The 16307-nt window shown below is 43.6% G+C and overlaps 3 protein-coding genes across 8 annotated transcripts; 1 reads left to right on the top strand and 2 right to left on the bottom strand.

The window, feature by feature from the left end:
- Positions 1 to 7117, top strand: lipea (lipase, hormone-sensitive a). Of its 6 annotated transcripts, XM_034545397.1 has the most exons (12): positions 43 to 88; positions 239 to 471; positions 1349 to 1622; positions 2233 to 2517; positions 2748 to 2838; positions 2928 to 3073; positions 3173 to 3358; positions 3878 to 4030; positions 4222 to 4366; positions 4993 to 5220; positions 5700 to 6091; positions 6227 to 7117. In XM_034545397.1, the coding sequence occupies exons 2-12, from the start codon at positions 389 to 391 to the stop codon at positions 6494 to 6496; spliced, it is 2253 nt and encodes a 750-aa protein (XP_034401288.1). In that variant the 5' UTR covers positions 43 to 88; positions 239 to 388; the 3' UTR covers positions 6497 to 7117. The 6 variants fall into 6 exon arrangements, with proteins under 6 accessions (XP_034401289.1, XP_034401290.1, XP_034401287.1 ...); XM_034545398.1 differs by lacking the exon at positions 239 to 471 and having other exon boundaries at positions 1 to 88; XM_034545399.1 differs by having other exon boundaries at positions 17 to 478; positions 1347 to 1622.
- A 1654-nt stretch (positions 7118 to 8771) lies between these two features.
- On the bottom strand, positions 8772 to 10795 carry apoea (apolipoprotein Ea). The gene is made up of 4 exons (XM_034545369.1): positions 10753 to 10795; positions 10178 to 10316; positions 9267 to 9554; positions 8772 to 9078 (listed from the first exon to the last, which is right to left on the bottom strand). The coding sequence occupies exons 1-4, from the start codon at positions 10793 to 10795 to the stop codon at positions 8772 to 8774; spliced, it is 777 nt and encodes a 258-aa protein (XP_034401260.1).
- Positions 10796 to 12740: 1945 nt separating this feature from the next.
- On the bottom strand, positions 12741 to 14202 carry LOC117739086 (apolipoprotein A-IV-like). The gene is made up of 4 exons (XM_034545368.1): positions 13958 to 14202; positions 13826 to 13873; positions 13587 to 13740; positions 12741 to 13377 (listed from the first exon to the last, which is right to left on the bottom strand). The coding sequence occupies exons 2-4, from the start codon at positions 13863 to 13865 to the stop codon at positions 12798 to 12800; spliced, it is 774 nt and encodes a 257-aa protein (XP_034401259.1). The 5' UTR covers positions 13866 to 13873; positions 13958 to 14202; the 3' UTR covers positions 12741 to 12797.
- Between the last annotated feature and the right edge of the window lie 2105 nt (positions 14203 to 16307).

The raw sequence follows: 16307 nt of genomic DNA on the forward strand, positions 1-16307 counted from the left end.
GCTCACATGACGTTACCCAGCATTCTGCGGGCCGCCCTGACACGGAAACATCAAGGAAGAGGATGCGGGTCGGGTAACTCTGCGGTCGGTAAGAGAAGTCTCTTTAACCGCAGCTTGTACCCGTGTACATGTACGTGTTTCTCCCGTCCACCGTGTCGTATCGCGACGGTAGACGCTCGAGACGAACGCGAGACAATGTCGTTGTGTTTTAACGTGTTTACTCGCCTGTGAGCAACAGGGTGAGGCGACGGTTTAAAGTCCTCCAACTTCGGGGGTTGCGGGTGAAGTTGTCGCCGACCGCTGCTCGGTAACCACAAGAGCGAGGAGGATTACGTAAGAGACGTGCCGTGTGAAGGAATGGAGACATGTTGGAGGAAGAACATATGAAATGTACCAACAAAAAAAATCAAGATGCGTTTTTATCGTTATGGGAAGCCGATCTGTGCTGGAAAGTGATATGAGCGTTGTGCGGTGAGTGTGTTGACAGGGTTACGTCAGTTATCAGCTGTTTTTTGGTTAGAGGAGGCTGCTGGAGGACAACCGGGGATTTTTTTATTTTGTTAACCAAAATCGTTAGATTCAAGAACTGAGTTTTACCAAACAGAAACTGAAAACCCATGGACCAAATGAGTAAATATGAAACTAGGCTTTTGTTGTTGCATAATTACTTTTATTTTCATTTCATGCTTTCGACCATTTTGCTTCTAATCTAATTCCAACAGAAATGTATAACACCTTCATGTGTAAGATAATATGCAGTATGCTATCCTAGAATGGTGGCCTAACGGTAAACATTAATGCATTCATGTACACATTGCATAAGACGCATTCATATCTCATTCATTCACCTTCACACAATTCTTGATTTAGTGTAACGTTAGATAGGAAATGTCAAGCAAATCAAGCATGTGACAGAACTGTGATAAAGCCTACAGTGTTAAGAAACAGCGTCCTGATTTCAGTCTTTGCTCGAGGCTGTTTGTGATGTAGCGCAGCGGTTCCAGTGTACACATGCGCTTTATATTGATGGCTTTCCTGTATCTTGGGATTATGTTTGACTGATGTCATCCAAAGTCAATCGAACAATCTGACAGCAGTAATGAGTGAGACATCCGGACGTTTCATCTTGTCCGAGTCTTTGTGTTATTTATTTAAACAAAAGAGGCTCGAGTTGATGCTCCATCTGGACTTTTGTGACTTGAATCATCTCCAGTACTGACTGGCATAGTTTGAGAGAACTATTCCCAGGCTGTTGCGAAACTTCAAACCCTGACGAAGCAGATAAGGAGACTACGATGTTGTTTGAGATGTAGTCCTTGACTTTGAGTGATTGTCCCTCTTCTTCCAGACAGACATCACATCCGCATCACATGTCTGCAGATATGGATTACAAGGTTGTGTTTGCAGCCTTGGAGACAGTATGTGAAGACAACATTTCTATTCTTTGTGGGCCCTCCGATCTGCCATATGGCGCCGTTGCCAGGCGCCTGGTCACATGTATGAGAGAGATTCAGGAGCACGGCCGAGTCCTGAAGCCTGTGGTTGCCGGCTTCACCGCCGTCTTCCACCATTATGACTTTGATGCACAAACGCCCGGGAATGGCTACCGCACCCTGGCCAAGGTACGACTGGATGTATTGCTGCACTCACAGCTGATTTATTAACATAAGTATTACATGGAAAAGTGCTGTACAAATAAAATCAATTATTATTATTATTATTATTATTATGGAACAGTTTGAATCATTATTATAACATTCCGGCTGAAACTAACGGTTATTTTCATCATTGGTTGTTTAATCTATTTATTATTTGCTCGATAACATGTCAAAACATACTCTTATGTTACAATTTTCTCAAAACTGTGGTGGAATTGTTTTGACCAACAGTCCAAAGCCTAAAAATGCTCTGTTTATTATTATATATTTATTAAATCAAAGTACTTTAGGGAGCACTTGATGTTAAAATGTCTCACCTTATTGCGTTCTTATGACTGGTGTCATTCTCCATTTTTTGTATTGATAGAAATCTCATGAAAAGATCAAAACCAGAAGTGTGTTGCGAGTCATACCCTTTCGGTGGCTCTCTGTGTGGCTCTTTGTTTTTTGCGACACAAAGCTTTATATATATATATATATATATATATATATATATATATATATATATATATATATTATATTGTTGGTCTTTTCATGGTTAAAAGTTGCATTGCTTTTCTCTCTGTCCTTTCAGGTGTTGCTGTCTTGCCTTTTGCACATCATCCACAAGGGGCGTTACATCGCCTCCAATTACAACGGTGCCTTCTTCAGGGCGGACCACAATGCGTCTGAGATGGAGGCGTACTGCAGCGCTCTGTGCCAGCTGCGCGCGCTGCTGCACCTCGCCCAGCAGCTGATCAACGACAACGGCTACGGCCAGCTGTACTCCCTGGAGGACGGGGACCTGAGTCGCCGGTTCGTGCGCGAGTACAGCTCCATGCACAAGGCCTGCTTCTACGGCCGCTGTCTGGGCTTTCAGGTCAGCCCTCGTTTTCCAATTTTCTAGCGCGCTAACGGTGGTTTTCTCACTAAAATATTATTTAAATAACTTGGATGCAAGCCTGTCGATTGCTCTCGTCAGGTCAAATTATGTAGCCAAGGAAATCAGATTCCAAATGGCCAGTTAAGTGTTATAATTCAAAGTATGTGTTACTTGTTTTAATGATCTGAAACCAAAGTTCTTATTGTTATCTGCCCTTCTTATCGCAGTTCTCGCCAACTCTACGTCCATTCCTCCAGACCATTGTCATCAGCATGGTAACATATGGAGAGACGTACAGTAAACAGCAGTCTGGTTTGGGTAAGTCTTTGTTTTGCCTATAACGTGATGGTGTTGATGGACCTTTCCTAGAAGTGTTTCATGCTCAAGACCATCACCTCCTCTTCCAGGTTTGGCGGCCCTTTCCCTCCTCACATCGGGGAAGTATGTCATCGATCCGGAGCTGCGGGGTGCCGAGTTTGAACGCATTACCCAGAACCTGGACATGCAGTTCTGGAAGTCCTTCTGGAACCTCACAGAGTCCGGCCTTATAGCAGTAGGCAGGGTCGATTATCCTTCTACAGACTCTCGACTCGGCTGGAGTCCTCTTTAGTGTTTTCACTGCTCAATGCCCTGCATGTGTCTCCCCCTACAGGGCTTCAGCCGGATAGCCTCTTACCCAGTGCAGGTGAACTTCACCCTGACCGTGCCCCCTGTCACTCTGCACCTCCCGCTGGCCTCGGACCCCAGCCTAACAGCCACCGTGTCACCTCCGATAGCCCACTGGGGCCCCGGACCAGTCCACATGCGTCTGATCTCCCATGAGCTGCGAGAAGGGCAGGTGAGGCTTTACCTGTCTCGTACGGGGGTGTGGCGAGGAATACAAATCTGGACCAGACATAGTGTTAGATTTACTGAGACAAATACTCCTACGAAGAATATGAATAGACATTTGATCTTTGATCCATTGTGATTAGTTCTACAGGAATCTTCTGTCTCTTTTTGTCTGTCATGTGATGAAATCTGAACATGTCTGACCTGATATTGACTATTGACAAAGGGATCTTTGTCAATATCACAAACGTATTGACAAAGGGATCTTTGTCAATATCACAAACGTATTGACAAAGGGATCTTTGTCAATATCACGACCCGATCAATCTGCATGAGAGATATGACACAAAGACAAAGGAATGTACAAGCAGACCCAAATTGATATTTTACTGAGGAATTTCATATAAAGTGGTTTTATATTATGCCGAAAAAGTTTTGGAAAAGGTCATTCTCCTAAAAGAGAATGTCAAGGTTTGTTGCTTTTGTGTCCTTTTATTATTAATTGACTATTCCTCTCACTTTTTAGGAGAGCGAAGAGTTGCTTGCCTATTCTCGGAGCGACCCCCCCCCCATCACCGCGTCCCACCTCCCCTGGGTGCAGAAGCAGCCTCGCTCCCCCTGGCTGCTCATCCACTTCCATGGAGGCGGCTTCGTGGCCCAGACTTCCAGGTCCCACGAGGTATGGCACACGCCGCCGGTGTTAACCGTATCGCAGGGTTAATACTACTACTCACACTCTTAATCCTCTTATAATAATACTCGTATTTAGCACCACCACTTTCAATTCTACTTAGTGTTTCACTAATTCATAATAAACGTAAGCATGATTTCCATTTATCACACGCATTTATTCTGCTCTCTATGAATCAGAATTATCTGCGGAGTTGGTCGAAGGAGCTGAGCGTGCCTATCCTCTCCGTGGATTACTCGCTGTCACCCGAAGCGCCATTTCCCAGAGCTCTGGAGGAATGCTACTACGCCTACTGCTGGGCTCTGAAGAACTGTCATCTGCTGGGTGTGTGTGTGTCTGTGTGGGAGATCATATTTGGGTATTAACTGAATATGTATATGAATATTTTAGCAGTTACTTACACTATAAATATATATATATATATATATATATATATATATATATATAGATATACATACATACATACATACATACATACATATAACTGCCCAGATATGAGAAGAAATACATTTCTGCACAAAGCAATAGAATCTGTGCACCTTCGCCACAAATGTTCCCTTCAATATATATATATATATATATATATATATATATATATATATATATATATATATATATATATATATATATATAAATTATATTCACACTTGCATACATACATACAACTGCCCAGATATGAGAAGAACAATTAATTCTATGTATATATATATATATATATATATATATATATATATATATATATATAAAAATAAAATGTTGCTATGTATATATCTATTGAGCAAATTCAGTTATTTCTTTCAGTTATTTGTCTATAAGATGTCCCAAAGTGACATCTTCACATGTAATGTTTGTGTCAAGTGATCGGTCTAAAAACAGCTTTTGTTCTGTCTTTGACAGAACAAAATTCTCCCCGTTGTTCACGCACTAACCGTTCCGCCCGTGTGTCTCAGGCTCTACGGCGGAGTGCGTTTGCCTGGCGGGCGACAGCGCCGGAGGAAACCTTTGCATCACTGTGTCCATGAAGGCCATATGCAGCGGCATCCGAGTCCCCGACGGCATGATGGTCGCCTACCCGGCCACCTTGCTCACCACTGATGCCTCGCCATCCCGCCTGCTAACGCTCATCGACCCGCTGTTGCCTCTAGGTGTCCTCACGAAGTGCATCAATGCCTACGCAGGTATGTGGGAGTGTGTGCGTGCGTGCATACAGCATTGTTTCACGCCTCATTTAACACAAGAGAACTTTCCGGCGCCACCGGAACAGAAAACAATTTCTGAGGGATTAATGTCTAAACCGGATAACGTGAGAGGGAAAGGAAAGGAAATATGAAAATAATGAACCTGCTGCTATGTGGACTGTTCTGCTCTAAATATAATGTCTGGGACTCCACCTAGCCTCATGTAACACTGAATATATAAACCGTTCATCTTCCTGGCATAGAGAGGCTCACAGCAGTAGCTTCTCGTAGCAACACATTGTGTTGGAGAGCGTCTCTCTGTGTGCTTATTGTCACTGAGTATCACTGGGAGAATGCTTTTAGAGAAGTAATGACAAACGGTTTCAGAACATCTAAAACTATCTGTTTCTACGCTGAGAACCGGGAAATCAGGTGTGTGTTTGTTACGTTTCACTCCCGTCCCATGATCGCCCTCCCAGGTGCAGACACGCAGACGGTGCAGACCGCTCTGGGCAGCGGCAGTCTGAGCGCTCTGGGCAGAGACACCGCCGCGCTGCTCAGCGATCTCACCCAGGGAGCCTCCAACTGGATCCAGTCCTTTCTGGACCCCATGCGGGCTACGGGGGGAGCGCGCTCGCTGCCGGCGGCGCAGATGGGGTCCCCCGGCGGCGCGACTCGCGGGACGCCCGCTGACGTGGCGGCGACAAACCGCGAAGGTCACAGGGATTACCCAGAGGGCTTTGAGCCCCTGCGCTCCGAGTGCCTGGCCTTTGTTCGCCCGACTTCCTGCCCCATCATCCGGAACCCGTTCGTGTCACCCTTGCTGGCTCCTGACAGCCTGCTGAGAGGCCTGCCACCCGTACACATAGTGGTAAGAGTTTAGACCTCTGCCTGTGATAGATATACTGTATGATAACGCTAGACTGATCAATATTAGCTTATTGCAGATAAGTAGAAACTAGGTTTGAGAGCTTGTTTCCTGATTCCTCCATGTGTCCCCTCGCAGGCCTCCGCGCTGGACGCCCTGCTGGACGACTCTGTGAGTTTTGCCAAGAAGCTGCGTGTCATGGGCCAGCCTGTGCACCTGACGGTGGTGGAGGACCTGCCGCACGGCTTCCTCAGCCTGTATCAGCTCGCCAAGGAGACGGACGTCGCCGCGGATATCTGCGTGGAGCAAATGAGGACGATTTTCCAGCAAGCAAACCTTCGCAAGCGGCCAAAGCTGGGAGAGACTTCTCCCAGAGAGACTTCTCCCAGCACCAGTCAGTCAGGCTGATTTCCTCTTTTTTTTTTTTAAATGTGTATATATACCTGCCGTGGGAAAAAAGAGATCTGACATAATGAGAGAGGGATGCAGTCGATTTGAGAAAAGGAAAGAAGTCGGGGAGAATTATGAGGGCCGCGACGAAACCAGAAGCTCAGGGACACTGCACTCTGTCATAAGCTAAAATAAAGACAAAGAGGGAAATGCTTTCTTTACCAGCTCTGATATGATCTAAATTGAGGATTGATGATTTTGTCTCTCCCAAGATTTACATGTTCAAGATCCGGATAGAAAAACCGCACATTGACACTTACAGGCAGTGAGGAAGTCCACCGTAAGCAGCCCCCGTTGTCGTTTCCTTACTGTATGTCATGGGAGCTGCTGTGCCTTAGAACTTAACGTGCTGCTAAATTGTGTGAAGAAAAGCTTCGCCGACATTATGCACAAACTGACTGAAGGTTTACACTTCAGATGCACTCTTCTTTTTAATATAGTAAGTTTTTGTTTACCAGCAGTATGTGGACGTGGATTATGAAAGTTACTCGCTGTACTGTAAATGAATTCTTAACGGTTGGTGAATATTTAACACTGTGTTTATATTTAAAGTCTGCATTAAATCAAAACTTCCAAGAATGGCTGGTGTTTCTTTCTTGTCAGCAGCTGATGTGAGCGTTCCCTCCTGAAGAACCTCTCCACCCGATTTAAATGATCTGTAACGTGTATACCGGAAATGTTGTTGAACCAGCCAACCCGTGAAATTGAAGCCTGTAGTATGTAGAGACATTATTCTATTATTACGATACACAAGCTTGTTATTGCTGACCGAATACCTGTAACCCAAACTTTATAAAAAATGTCCCCCATGACAGCTTGACATTTCCCATGCTCCATGGTAAGTGTGCCCCTGTCCCAGTTGTCCCAGTTCCCATATCCCCCCCCCTCCCCCTCCCCCTCCTCTTATCAGCTGTTGGTGATGCTGACATGTGGAGCAAAACACTGATCAGCGCCGGCACACTGCTATAAGTGTACGGGGGGGGGGCTGCATGACCCCAATCGGTTGCACTAAGTGCCATCTGGGAGCATTTCTGTCATCATTTCGGGATCACGGCGTTGTTGTCCCCATCTCCTCCTCCGGGGAGATTCTGGTGGCCCCCTGGTGTGTGACGGGGAGCTGCAGGGCGTGGTGTCCTGGGGATGGGGCTGTGCTGAGGAGAGCCGGGCCAAGGTGGGTCCACTCCACAGGCCTTAACCATCCACACTTAAACTCCTGATGTGTCTGCACAGACTTTAAGCTTTTCGTCCAAAAAATTGTGGACTTGAAGTAACACTTCAGAAAATGGCATTTACTTTGACCTCAAAACTATTTTATGTTGCGTTATTAGACATTTTCTGATTTATTGTTTTGGAAATTGCTGTTCAGATGGTCCCCTGCCATTTTTATAATATGGCAGGAGAATAATAACATGCCCTCATGTCGTGTTATACTCAATCAAATCTGAAGGTATTAGACTCAATATTAGCACAGATATGGATCATGATATCGGTCCAATGCTGACTCAAATAGTTTGATCCAGTGTTGCTGACAATGGGGATGATCTATTCAATGTTTTTATACATGATATAGTGGATTTCTATTTCCTCTTTAAGTTGTGTTTACACTTTTTGGAATTTGCTATTGTACATTTTATTATTTTATAATAAATAATGATCTTTATATCTATGTATTTATTTGTCATATTTAGTTGTACAGAGTTAAGAAAAGCAATGTTTGAATCAAGCCTGATTTATTGTCTGCAGGTCTGCCAGTTTACGGACTGGATCTGCTCCACGATGGCCGCTCACTGACAGGAAAGGCGTTCCTCCATTACTCACATGACATCATCATATGAGCACACTGCTTCACTAACCAGTCCATGCCTTCTCTGACCGTTTGCAGATCATGTTTTAACAGAGACAGTTAAATAGCTTCTTTTTTTTTTTACTCAAGTGACAGTGCCCAAATAATAAAATATTATGATTGTAATCATTTTAGCATCTTTGAAATCATTTTTAATGACATACATTTTTGGTTTGCAGAAAAAGTAAACGATCCCTGTGCAGTTGATTTCAGCATATTCACCCCCGAAAGTTAGACCATTTCAAATTCTCCACCTATTTCTTTTTGTAAACAATGAAGGCAAGTGGTGACATTATTGATGACCACACGTGAGCAGCTGTTTTTATTTATTTATTGAAGGGCCCGGAGACATAAAGACTCTGTTGGACATTTGTGATAAAACAAAGAGTATCACAAGCTATCGCTGATCCTGGAGACAATAGGCTGAAACCAGGTCTTCAGCTCCTCCATCTTGTCCTCCAGGGTGGATCGCAGGTCTTCGCTGGTCTTCTCGAAGTGCTCCTTGATGTCCTCGGCCACCGTCTGCATCTTCTCCTTCACCTTCTCCGCCTGCGACTTCAGCAGATCGTTCAGGGTGGTGACCTTGGCCTGGGCGTTCTCAAGCACCTTAGCAAAGTAAGGGTCCAAGCGCGTCCTCACGTCCTCCATGTTGTTCGAGGTGCTGGCTCGGAGCTCGTCAAAGAAGTTGGCAACGTGTCTATGGCGAGGACGGAAAGAAAAGACTCAACTACGTGAAATGTATCACATAAGTCCATTAAAACGTGAGTATTTAAACATAGATGAGGACAACGTGTGAACTAATTTCAAGTTTGGCTGGTAAAAGTTTGAGAAACTATCAGGTCAGAGTTCCCTGTCGGCCTCCGCGCTCCACTGGGTCTCACTCACCTCTTGATTTCCTGTGTGTCCTTGTTGAGGCGCTTCCTTAACTTGCGGGTGTATGCAGAGAGCCTGAACCTGACGTCTTCGACGTTCTGCTCCATCACGCTCTGCAGCTCCTTGCCGGACTTCTCCATCTGATCCCGGGCCTCGCTCATGTGATCGCCCAGTCTGTTGGTCAGCTCCTGCAGGTCTCTGCCCAATTTATCTGCAGCGTCCTGGGAGTAGGGCACCACCTTGGCCTGCAGGTCGTCTTTGTACATGGCCAGCTCGGACATGCTGTCCTGGATCAGGGTGCTGTAGCCGGGGGGAGCCAAAGGGGTTCAAGAGCAACCAAGGGCCTTATTAAAGATACAACAGGAGCTGTGTTTGTATTGAGCCCTCCCATATCTAAGAAATCAATGTGAAAATCTGAAGATTTGAATTGAGGAGTTGAGAGAAGATTCAATAGTGGCTGGGTTTGAACCAATAAAGGTCCACATCAGAAGTCAGAGATGTGGACTTGAGACCAGGGTCTGAGTCAGCAGCTCCGTACATGTGTCATCACACTGATTATTAACCTCCTCGGACTCAGCTGAGGACACAATGTGTGTTGTGTAACCAAGCAGAGGTCTAAAAACAACATTGTGCCGATGTGTTCCAACTTACTCCAATAGGTCAGACAAGGAGGCCAAAAGTCAGATAAATAAGAGTTGGTTTTAGTCACAGTGTTTAGAGGGATTTTAGACAGAAACACCACAATCTAAAAATACTCCAAGAGAAAAAGTCCTAGTTTACCTCTCGTGACCAAATGTATCTTTATATCCAAATATGACTTGTAGCAGTCCGTCAGAGCAGGTCTGGGTGTTTATAGCACACAGGATTACATATTCAAAGGTGCAAATAAACTGACGTGTTACTCTGATAGCAATTGAACTCACTCCAGTTCTCGGCTGATCTGTGAGTTCTTGATGTCCGTCATCACCTCGTCGGCCTTGCAGATCTGGTCCCGGAAGTAATCGTTGAACCGGTTAACCACCTCCTCCCAGGGGTCCTGAGGCACGCTTCTGGCATGGCAGCCTACATTCAGACGGAGACCAACACACTCAGATATTCACTTCAGACAAACCTTTGAGATGGGACAACCAAACAAGATGAAAAACCTTCTCTGAATCAGTGGCTGCAAAGTGTCATTTCATTTCAGGATTTGGGACCCATATTTGGACCACATGGACACTGAGGAGTCCAAAGATATTTAGACTCTCGGACCTGCATATGGCCCACTGCTCAGAAACAACGTGACTGTCATTCACTTTACTAGCTCCTTTTGCTTCCTTTGTATTATTACTGTATGCGTTATAGTAGTAGTAGTAGCAGCAGCAGCAGCAGCAGTAGTAGCAGCAGCAGCAGTAGTAGTAGTACAGGTAGTAGTACAAATAGTCTGAGATCTTTCAAATTCTCACACCATGTGAAGCTGTTAACTGTGTTTTCATTCATTCAGGCATTTTGGACTCACCTGATAGGACAGCCAGCGCAAGGATTACAGCAAAGACCCTCATGATGACAACTGGAATATCATATAATGAACAGGTTGAAATGACATCAACTCGGGTTTTTGGGAAATTCAATAGTTTTCTTACAGAAATCCCATTGAACATTAATTTCAAGACTTCAAAAAAATGCAATGCAACATCAGCATAACTTTTTCTTTTAATCGTACTATTTACACATCTCGTAAAAATTACAAGAGCAACCAGCTGTTAAAGCTGTGAGACGTACCTCCGTGATCCAGATCTGTGACGACTGTGAAACGGACAAATCTTTGTACTCCCTATTTATACACCGCAGGAGGCTTTAATGCGGTCCAATAAATGTCAGGAGAATCGATAACTTGCGTCCGAAGTTCCCAACGTGAACTACGTCATCTTTTATTGCTCTGCGTGTGTGTGTGTGTGTGTGTGTGTGTGTGTGTGTGTGTGTGTTTCAGCTCCACGTCGCACACTGAAAGTACACATGCAAGCACGCGTTCCAAGAATTTTGGAATATTTGATCAAAGTTTGCATGGGGTCGAGGCCCTTTGTGATAGTTTGATTTATCAGTCGCGCACAGTTCCTTCCATGCAATGCAGTTTATGTGCAAATTAAATTAATCACAGCGGCATCAGATAATCACACAACCCTTGTCTGTCACAACACAATGCTGTTGACGACAGTGAAAAGGCCAAAGGTCATTCTGGTTCCATATCATTATCTGTCTGTAAGTGTGGAAATGTACTTTTGGCCGAAACAGACGTGACATTAACAACCATTAGAAGATGCGTGGGCACTAGATGAATGCTTTAATATGTATAAGTTAAATGTTGTGTTTGTGTTGTTGACCAAGTGGATCCTAACCTGGGGGTTGTGAGACGATGAGCAGGATATAAAATAAAGAACAAATGTCCTCACACAAAATCAGACATTCCTCTAATCTTTGACCTAGTCAGGCCTCTGATGATCTGGTGGTTAACAATCCAAAAAGGTTGGATATTGGAAACAAGTTTGTGTGGTAGATATTGGTGACAAGACTGCAAAGAGCCCGGAGGATATTAAAAGACAACAGCCACGGCATGTTCACCCTGCGAACATCTGGCTAGAGATACTGAAGTAACAACTGTCGCATCACCGGCCTTGGAGGACCTTCTTTCCTGCCCCACCCTCCACGTATGATATAGTTTGGTTTTGTTTTCAGTTTTTTATGACGCAGCCAAATGGGACGTTTTGGTGCACGATAAATAACCATGTAACCCTTGTGATTTGAAAATGCTTTTATTTGCTTCAAAATTAAAGCGTTTATATTTAGTGCAACACTGGTTGTTTACAGAGTCATTATCATCAGGAAATACATATATATATAAAATGGGGTATAAAGCAACAAATAGTAGTTGCCAAAATTGTATATATATATATATATATATTCTTTTTTTACTTATTTTTGGTGTGCAGTGCAAACTTTTCGCTCAGCTGTAACAATTTTGGCAACTGCTATTCGTTGCTTTATGCCCTTTTTTACATTTTCAACAGCAGCAACTGTGGCCAAAAAGGCCTCAAAGACGAGACGGCTTCAAAACACTGTAGCTCAACAATTGCACAAGTAGAGCAGAGTTGTAAAGTCAACCATCTGACTCGGTGGTGTTAGTTACACAGCAGCACTGCTCCCACCAGACCACATGAAAACCTTGGAGAGTTGATTTGAGCAAGTGTGTTTTCCCCTGCTTCTGAATTTAACTTTTTATTAAGAAAGCTAAATAAACTTGCATTAATATATGTGAGATATTATCTTTGTTGAAAACATTTTGGACAGACATAGTGTAGTGGCCTTCCTGGATTTAGAGCTCTTTTCCAAACTGATGAATACAAAGAAAATGACATTTTCACATTTCACCTATTTATTGTTATTTCACAGATGAAAGTTGATCGTAAACAGTAAGACAATAGAGGAAATATTGACATCAAAAACAGAAAATGAGGTATTGCACTTTTTTGTATCTGTCCCATAAACTCAGTAGAGATATTAGTCCGTTTACTGGGTCATCTTAGTGAAGGACTCCCACAGAGCAGTCAGCTGCTTCTTCAGGTTCTGGCTCTCGGCGTCCAGCTTGGTCCTCAGCTCCTCCCCTCTTTGAGCCAGGTTCTGCTGGATCTGCTGGGTTTTCTGGTTCAGCTGGGTCTCGAAGCTCTGGGTCAGGGGGACCATGCTCCTCTGAAACTCCTCCAAACTCTGCTCCATCTTCTCCTTAATCTCCTCGGTGTAGGGGACCATCTGGGCCTGCAGCTGGTTCATGCTCTTTTCCAGCTGCCCCCTCAGCTCCTGGCTCTTCTGCAGAAGGACGGCCTTCAGGGCCTCGGGGTCCATGGTCTCGGCGTAGGGGGCAGCGTCCTTCTTCAGCGCCTCCACCTGCTTCTGGAGGTCAGCCACCAGCTCCTCGGCGTAGGGCTGCAGGCTGGTTCCCACGGCGGTCAGGTCCTTCTCCAGACGGGTCTTCAGCTGCTCGGCCTCCTGGGTAAACTTAGTCATGAGGTCCTGGGTCAGAGGAGCCACCTGAGTCCGGAGAGCGTCGGTGAGCTTGTTGACGGCGTCTGTGCTCTCGGAGATAAGAGTGCTGCAGAGACACAAAAGGAAATCAGTCCCGGAAAACTCTTCATGGATTCATCACACTGTCCAAGCTGATGAACAATAACTCATTGATAGTTGTTGTTCATCACAAATGCTTAATGTTATGGAGAAATACTTAAGAATTGTAAGATTTCAGGGGCTTTCATTTCCTTCAAGGCTTTCGTAAACTCATCTTTATCCCTCTGAGACTCTTACTTCATTTCCTTTCCCAGCTCGGACTGCCTGATCTGCTTCAGGGAGTCCTCGGCGGTCGTGGTTGCCTCGGCGACGTAGTCCCAGAAAGCATCCTTCACCATATCGACCTGGCTCTTGGGCTGGTTTTGAGGCACAATGTTGGCATTGCAACCGGCTGAGAGAAATAAGTCAAACGCATTTATTATCACATTGAATACTTTTGATGTGGATTTTCACAGAAATGACAAAACTCTTCTCACCGGTGAAGACAGCGAGGACGAGCACCACGAGGACTTTCATGACTGCGGCTGAGAAGAAACACGCAAAATTAGCTCTTCGGTTATTTTTGATACGATAACCTGAAAAGGGACGTCGTCCTACCGGCTTCTCACCTTGCTGATCAGTCCGTGAGCGGTTGAATAGTGTGTGTGTTGTATACAGCTCATGGCTGAGTATATATACAGGCAGCCGGGTCCTACAGGGCACACGCAGGAGCAAGGTTCACCGCTGAGTGCCGTGCTGTCACTGCTGCCTCCACATCACAGTAACCGTGGCAACAGTTGACCACAACGTCACCACTGTATGATGAAACCCTGTCTAGCTTACACGTCATTACACGTCTCGCAGAAAGATTTGAGGAAATAATTCTTTTTTTTTGTGGGTCTATTATTAGAAAAGAAACAAAAAAATGTCAAATTAAAACTAAAGTATAGACATGATACAAATAAAAATAAAAATGATTTGTAAATATATATAACTTTTTAGGTTTTATGTCCTAGCTCTGAGAGAAAGCTGTATTTCCTGTGTTTAAAATGACAAATTGATGTTGGCTCTATTGTTGGAGACAGGAGCCCAAAATTAGATTAGATTTTTTAAAGCTCTGAAACATTTTTAATTGACAATAATAATAATCTTGGTAAAGAGTCTGCAGCTATGCTAGCAGAATTGCAAATGCTACTGTTAAACAATGAAAATGCTAAATTTCTTATGTTTAATAAATCAGGTATAATTTTTGCCATGTTCATCAGTTTTAGTGTTAGCGTGCCAACATGTTCACAATGCCATGCTAACATGCTGATGTTCAGCCTGTGTGTTCCTCAGTTTTAGTATATAGAGTGTTAACATTTTGTTTATATTGTATTTGCTTTATTAGTTTCTTTTTTTACCATGTAAAGTGCCTTTGAGAACCTTTTAAAGCGCTATACAAATGAAATGTATTATTATCATAAAATGTTCACAATGACGATGCTTACGTGCTGATGTTTAGCGGGTATAATGTTTACCATGTTCATCTGTTTAATTTATCCTGAAGGGGAACATAGCTTCAAAGTAAAAATAATAATAATAAATAAAAGATATATATATATATATATATATATATAAACAAAATGTTAACACTCTATATACTAAAACTGAGGAACACACAGGCTGAACATCAGCATGTTAGCATGGCATTGTGAACATGTTGGCACGCTAACACTAAAACTGATGAACATGGCAAAAAGTATACCTGATTTATTAATATATATATATATATATATATATATATATATATATATAGATAGATAGATAGATAGATAGAGAGAGAGAGATAGTACAGTAAATAATACTTAGAATATAATTAAATCAGAACTAGTGGAAAGACACTCAGGAGGCATAAAAGGTCACTCATTATGTAAGAAATGTCAGCATAGATAATGAAGCTGTTCCTATTTTACTCTGTTGCAGTGCAAATACTGCATTGTTTTTATTGATTACTCCATTAATGAGCAAACATACATATTAACCACATGAATGCTCTCAGCGTAGATACAAAGGCTATTCTTGTTAGATGTTTCACAGGGAATTTGGAGCAGGACTTTGATCCAGTTGTGTAATCAGACCTGCAGATAAAACTGAAGAATGTGAAGTCGTCTTTTTTCCCCTCCTGACAAACTGATAACACAGAGGACCTAAAGTCTTTCTCCCGGGTCGAATTACTGATAAACATCCAACTGTTTCAAGTAACCGTGAAGCCAATTATATGGTGAGGTGGATGCCGCTGAATATGTCCCAATCAATACCGTTGGAGGGAATACATTAAATGGCGAAGTGGAACAAAGTCATATTACTATTATTGTTTTTTTCCCCCTGTCCATCAAAGTGTCCGAGCAAACCACTTTTTACAACTCCCTAAATACATTGTCATCAATTCTTTTGGTTTTACAGTCCTCGACATAACTTTACTGTTTTCATCGACCTTCATTGAAGCTCTAGCGGCCCACTGTACAACACCCGCTCGCTCGTCATCGAACAGCAGCCGGACGCAGTTAGCGACTAGCTAGTGAACGACGTGGAGCATTTAGCGGAAAAAGAGACATATTTCCCACAGGAGTTGGTGGAGACCAACAAATTAGCTACAAGTGGGGGAAGAGTGGACACAACCGCCACTCCAGCGGGATGCTAATGCTAGCTCCGTTAGTAACTGCCGGGTGTTCAAAAACGCAACCGTTTGCCAACACGTTCCCCATACCACCTTCGGAGTCCTGCCAGGATGACATATCTGTGTAGGCCAACAGGAAGTTAGCCTGAATCATGTCTTTAAAAGTAAAAACATGAGGCTACAAACTTAAGCTAAGAGCTAAAGGCGGCCTAGGGTTCGACGAGATGACTCGAGTCTATTGAGCCTCTTGTTAGCGCCATGACCCGAAAAAAGCTTCAGGATTCACAAGAGGGTTTTCTACTGACGTATTTTAAATTGTG

Source organism: Cyclopterus lumpus, chromosome 11, assembly GCF_009769545.1.
Source record: "Cyclopterus lumpus isolate fCycLum1 chromosome 11, fCycLum1.pri, whole genome shotgun sequence".
Taxonomy (NCBI): domain Eukaryota; kingdom Metazoa; phylum Chordata; class Actinopteri; order Perciformes; family Cyclopteridae; genus Cyclopterus; species Cyclopterus lumpus.

Coding starts and splice junctions, on each gene's coding strand:
- lipea (XM_034545396.1), top strand. CDS start 389: ATGTACCAACAAAAAAAATCAAGATGCGTTTTTATCGTTATGGGAAGC. Junction 472..1,348: donor AGTGATATGAGCGTTGTGCG/GTGAGTGTGTTG, acceptor CTCTTCTTCCAG/ACAGACATCACATCCGCATC. Junction 1,623..2,232: donor GCTACCGCACCCTGGCCAAG/GTACGACTGGAT, acceptor CTGTCCTTTCAG/GTGTTGCTGTCTTGCCTTTT.
- apoea (XM_034545369.1), bottom strand. CDS start 10,795: ATGAGGGTCTTTGCTGTAATCCTTGCGCTGGCTGTCCTATCAG. Junction 9,555..10,177: donor CAGATCAGCCGAGAACTGGA/GTGAGTTCAATT, acceptor CCCCGGCTACAG/CACCCTGATCCAGGACAGCA. Junction 9,079..9,266: donor GACACACAGGAAATCAAGAG/GTGAGTGAGACC, acceptor TCCTCGCCATAG/ACACGTTGCCAACTTCTTTG.
- LOC117739086 (XM_034545368.1), bottom strand. CDS start 13,865: ATGAAAGTCCTCGTGGTGCTCGTCCTCGCTGTCTTCACCG. Junction 13,741..13,825: donor CGTCCTCGCTGTCTTCACCG/GTGAGAAGAGTT, acceptor TATTTCTCTCAG/CCGGTTGCAATGCCAACATT. Junction 13,378..13,586: donor GAGCTGGGAAAGGAAATGAA/GTAAGAGTCTCA, acceptor GTGTCTCTGCAG/CACTCTTATCTCCGAGAGCA.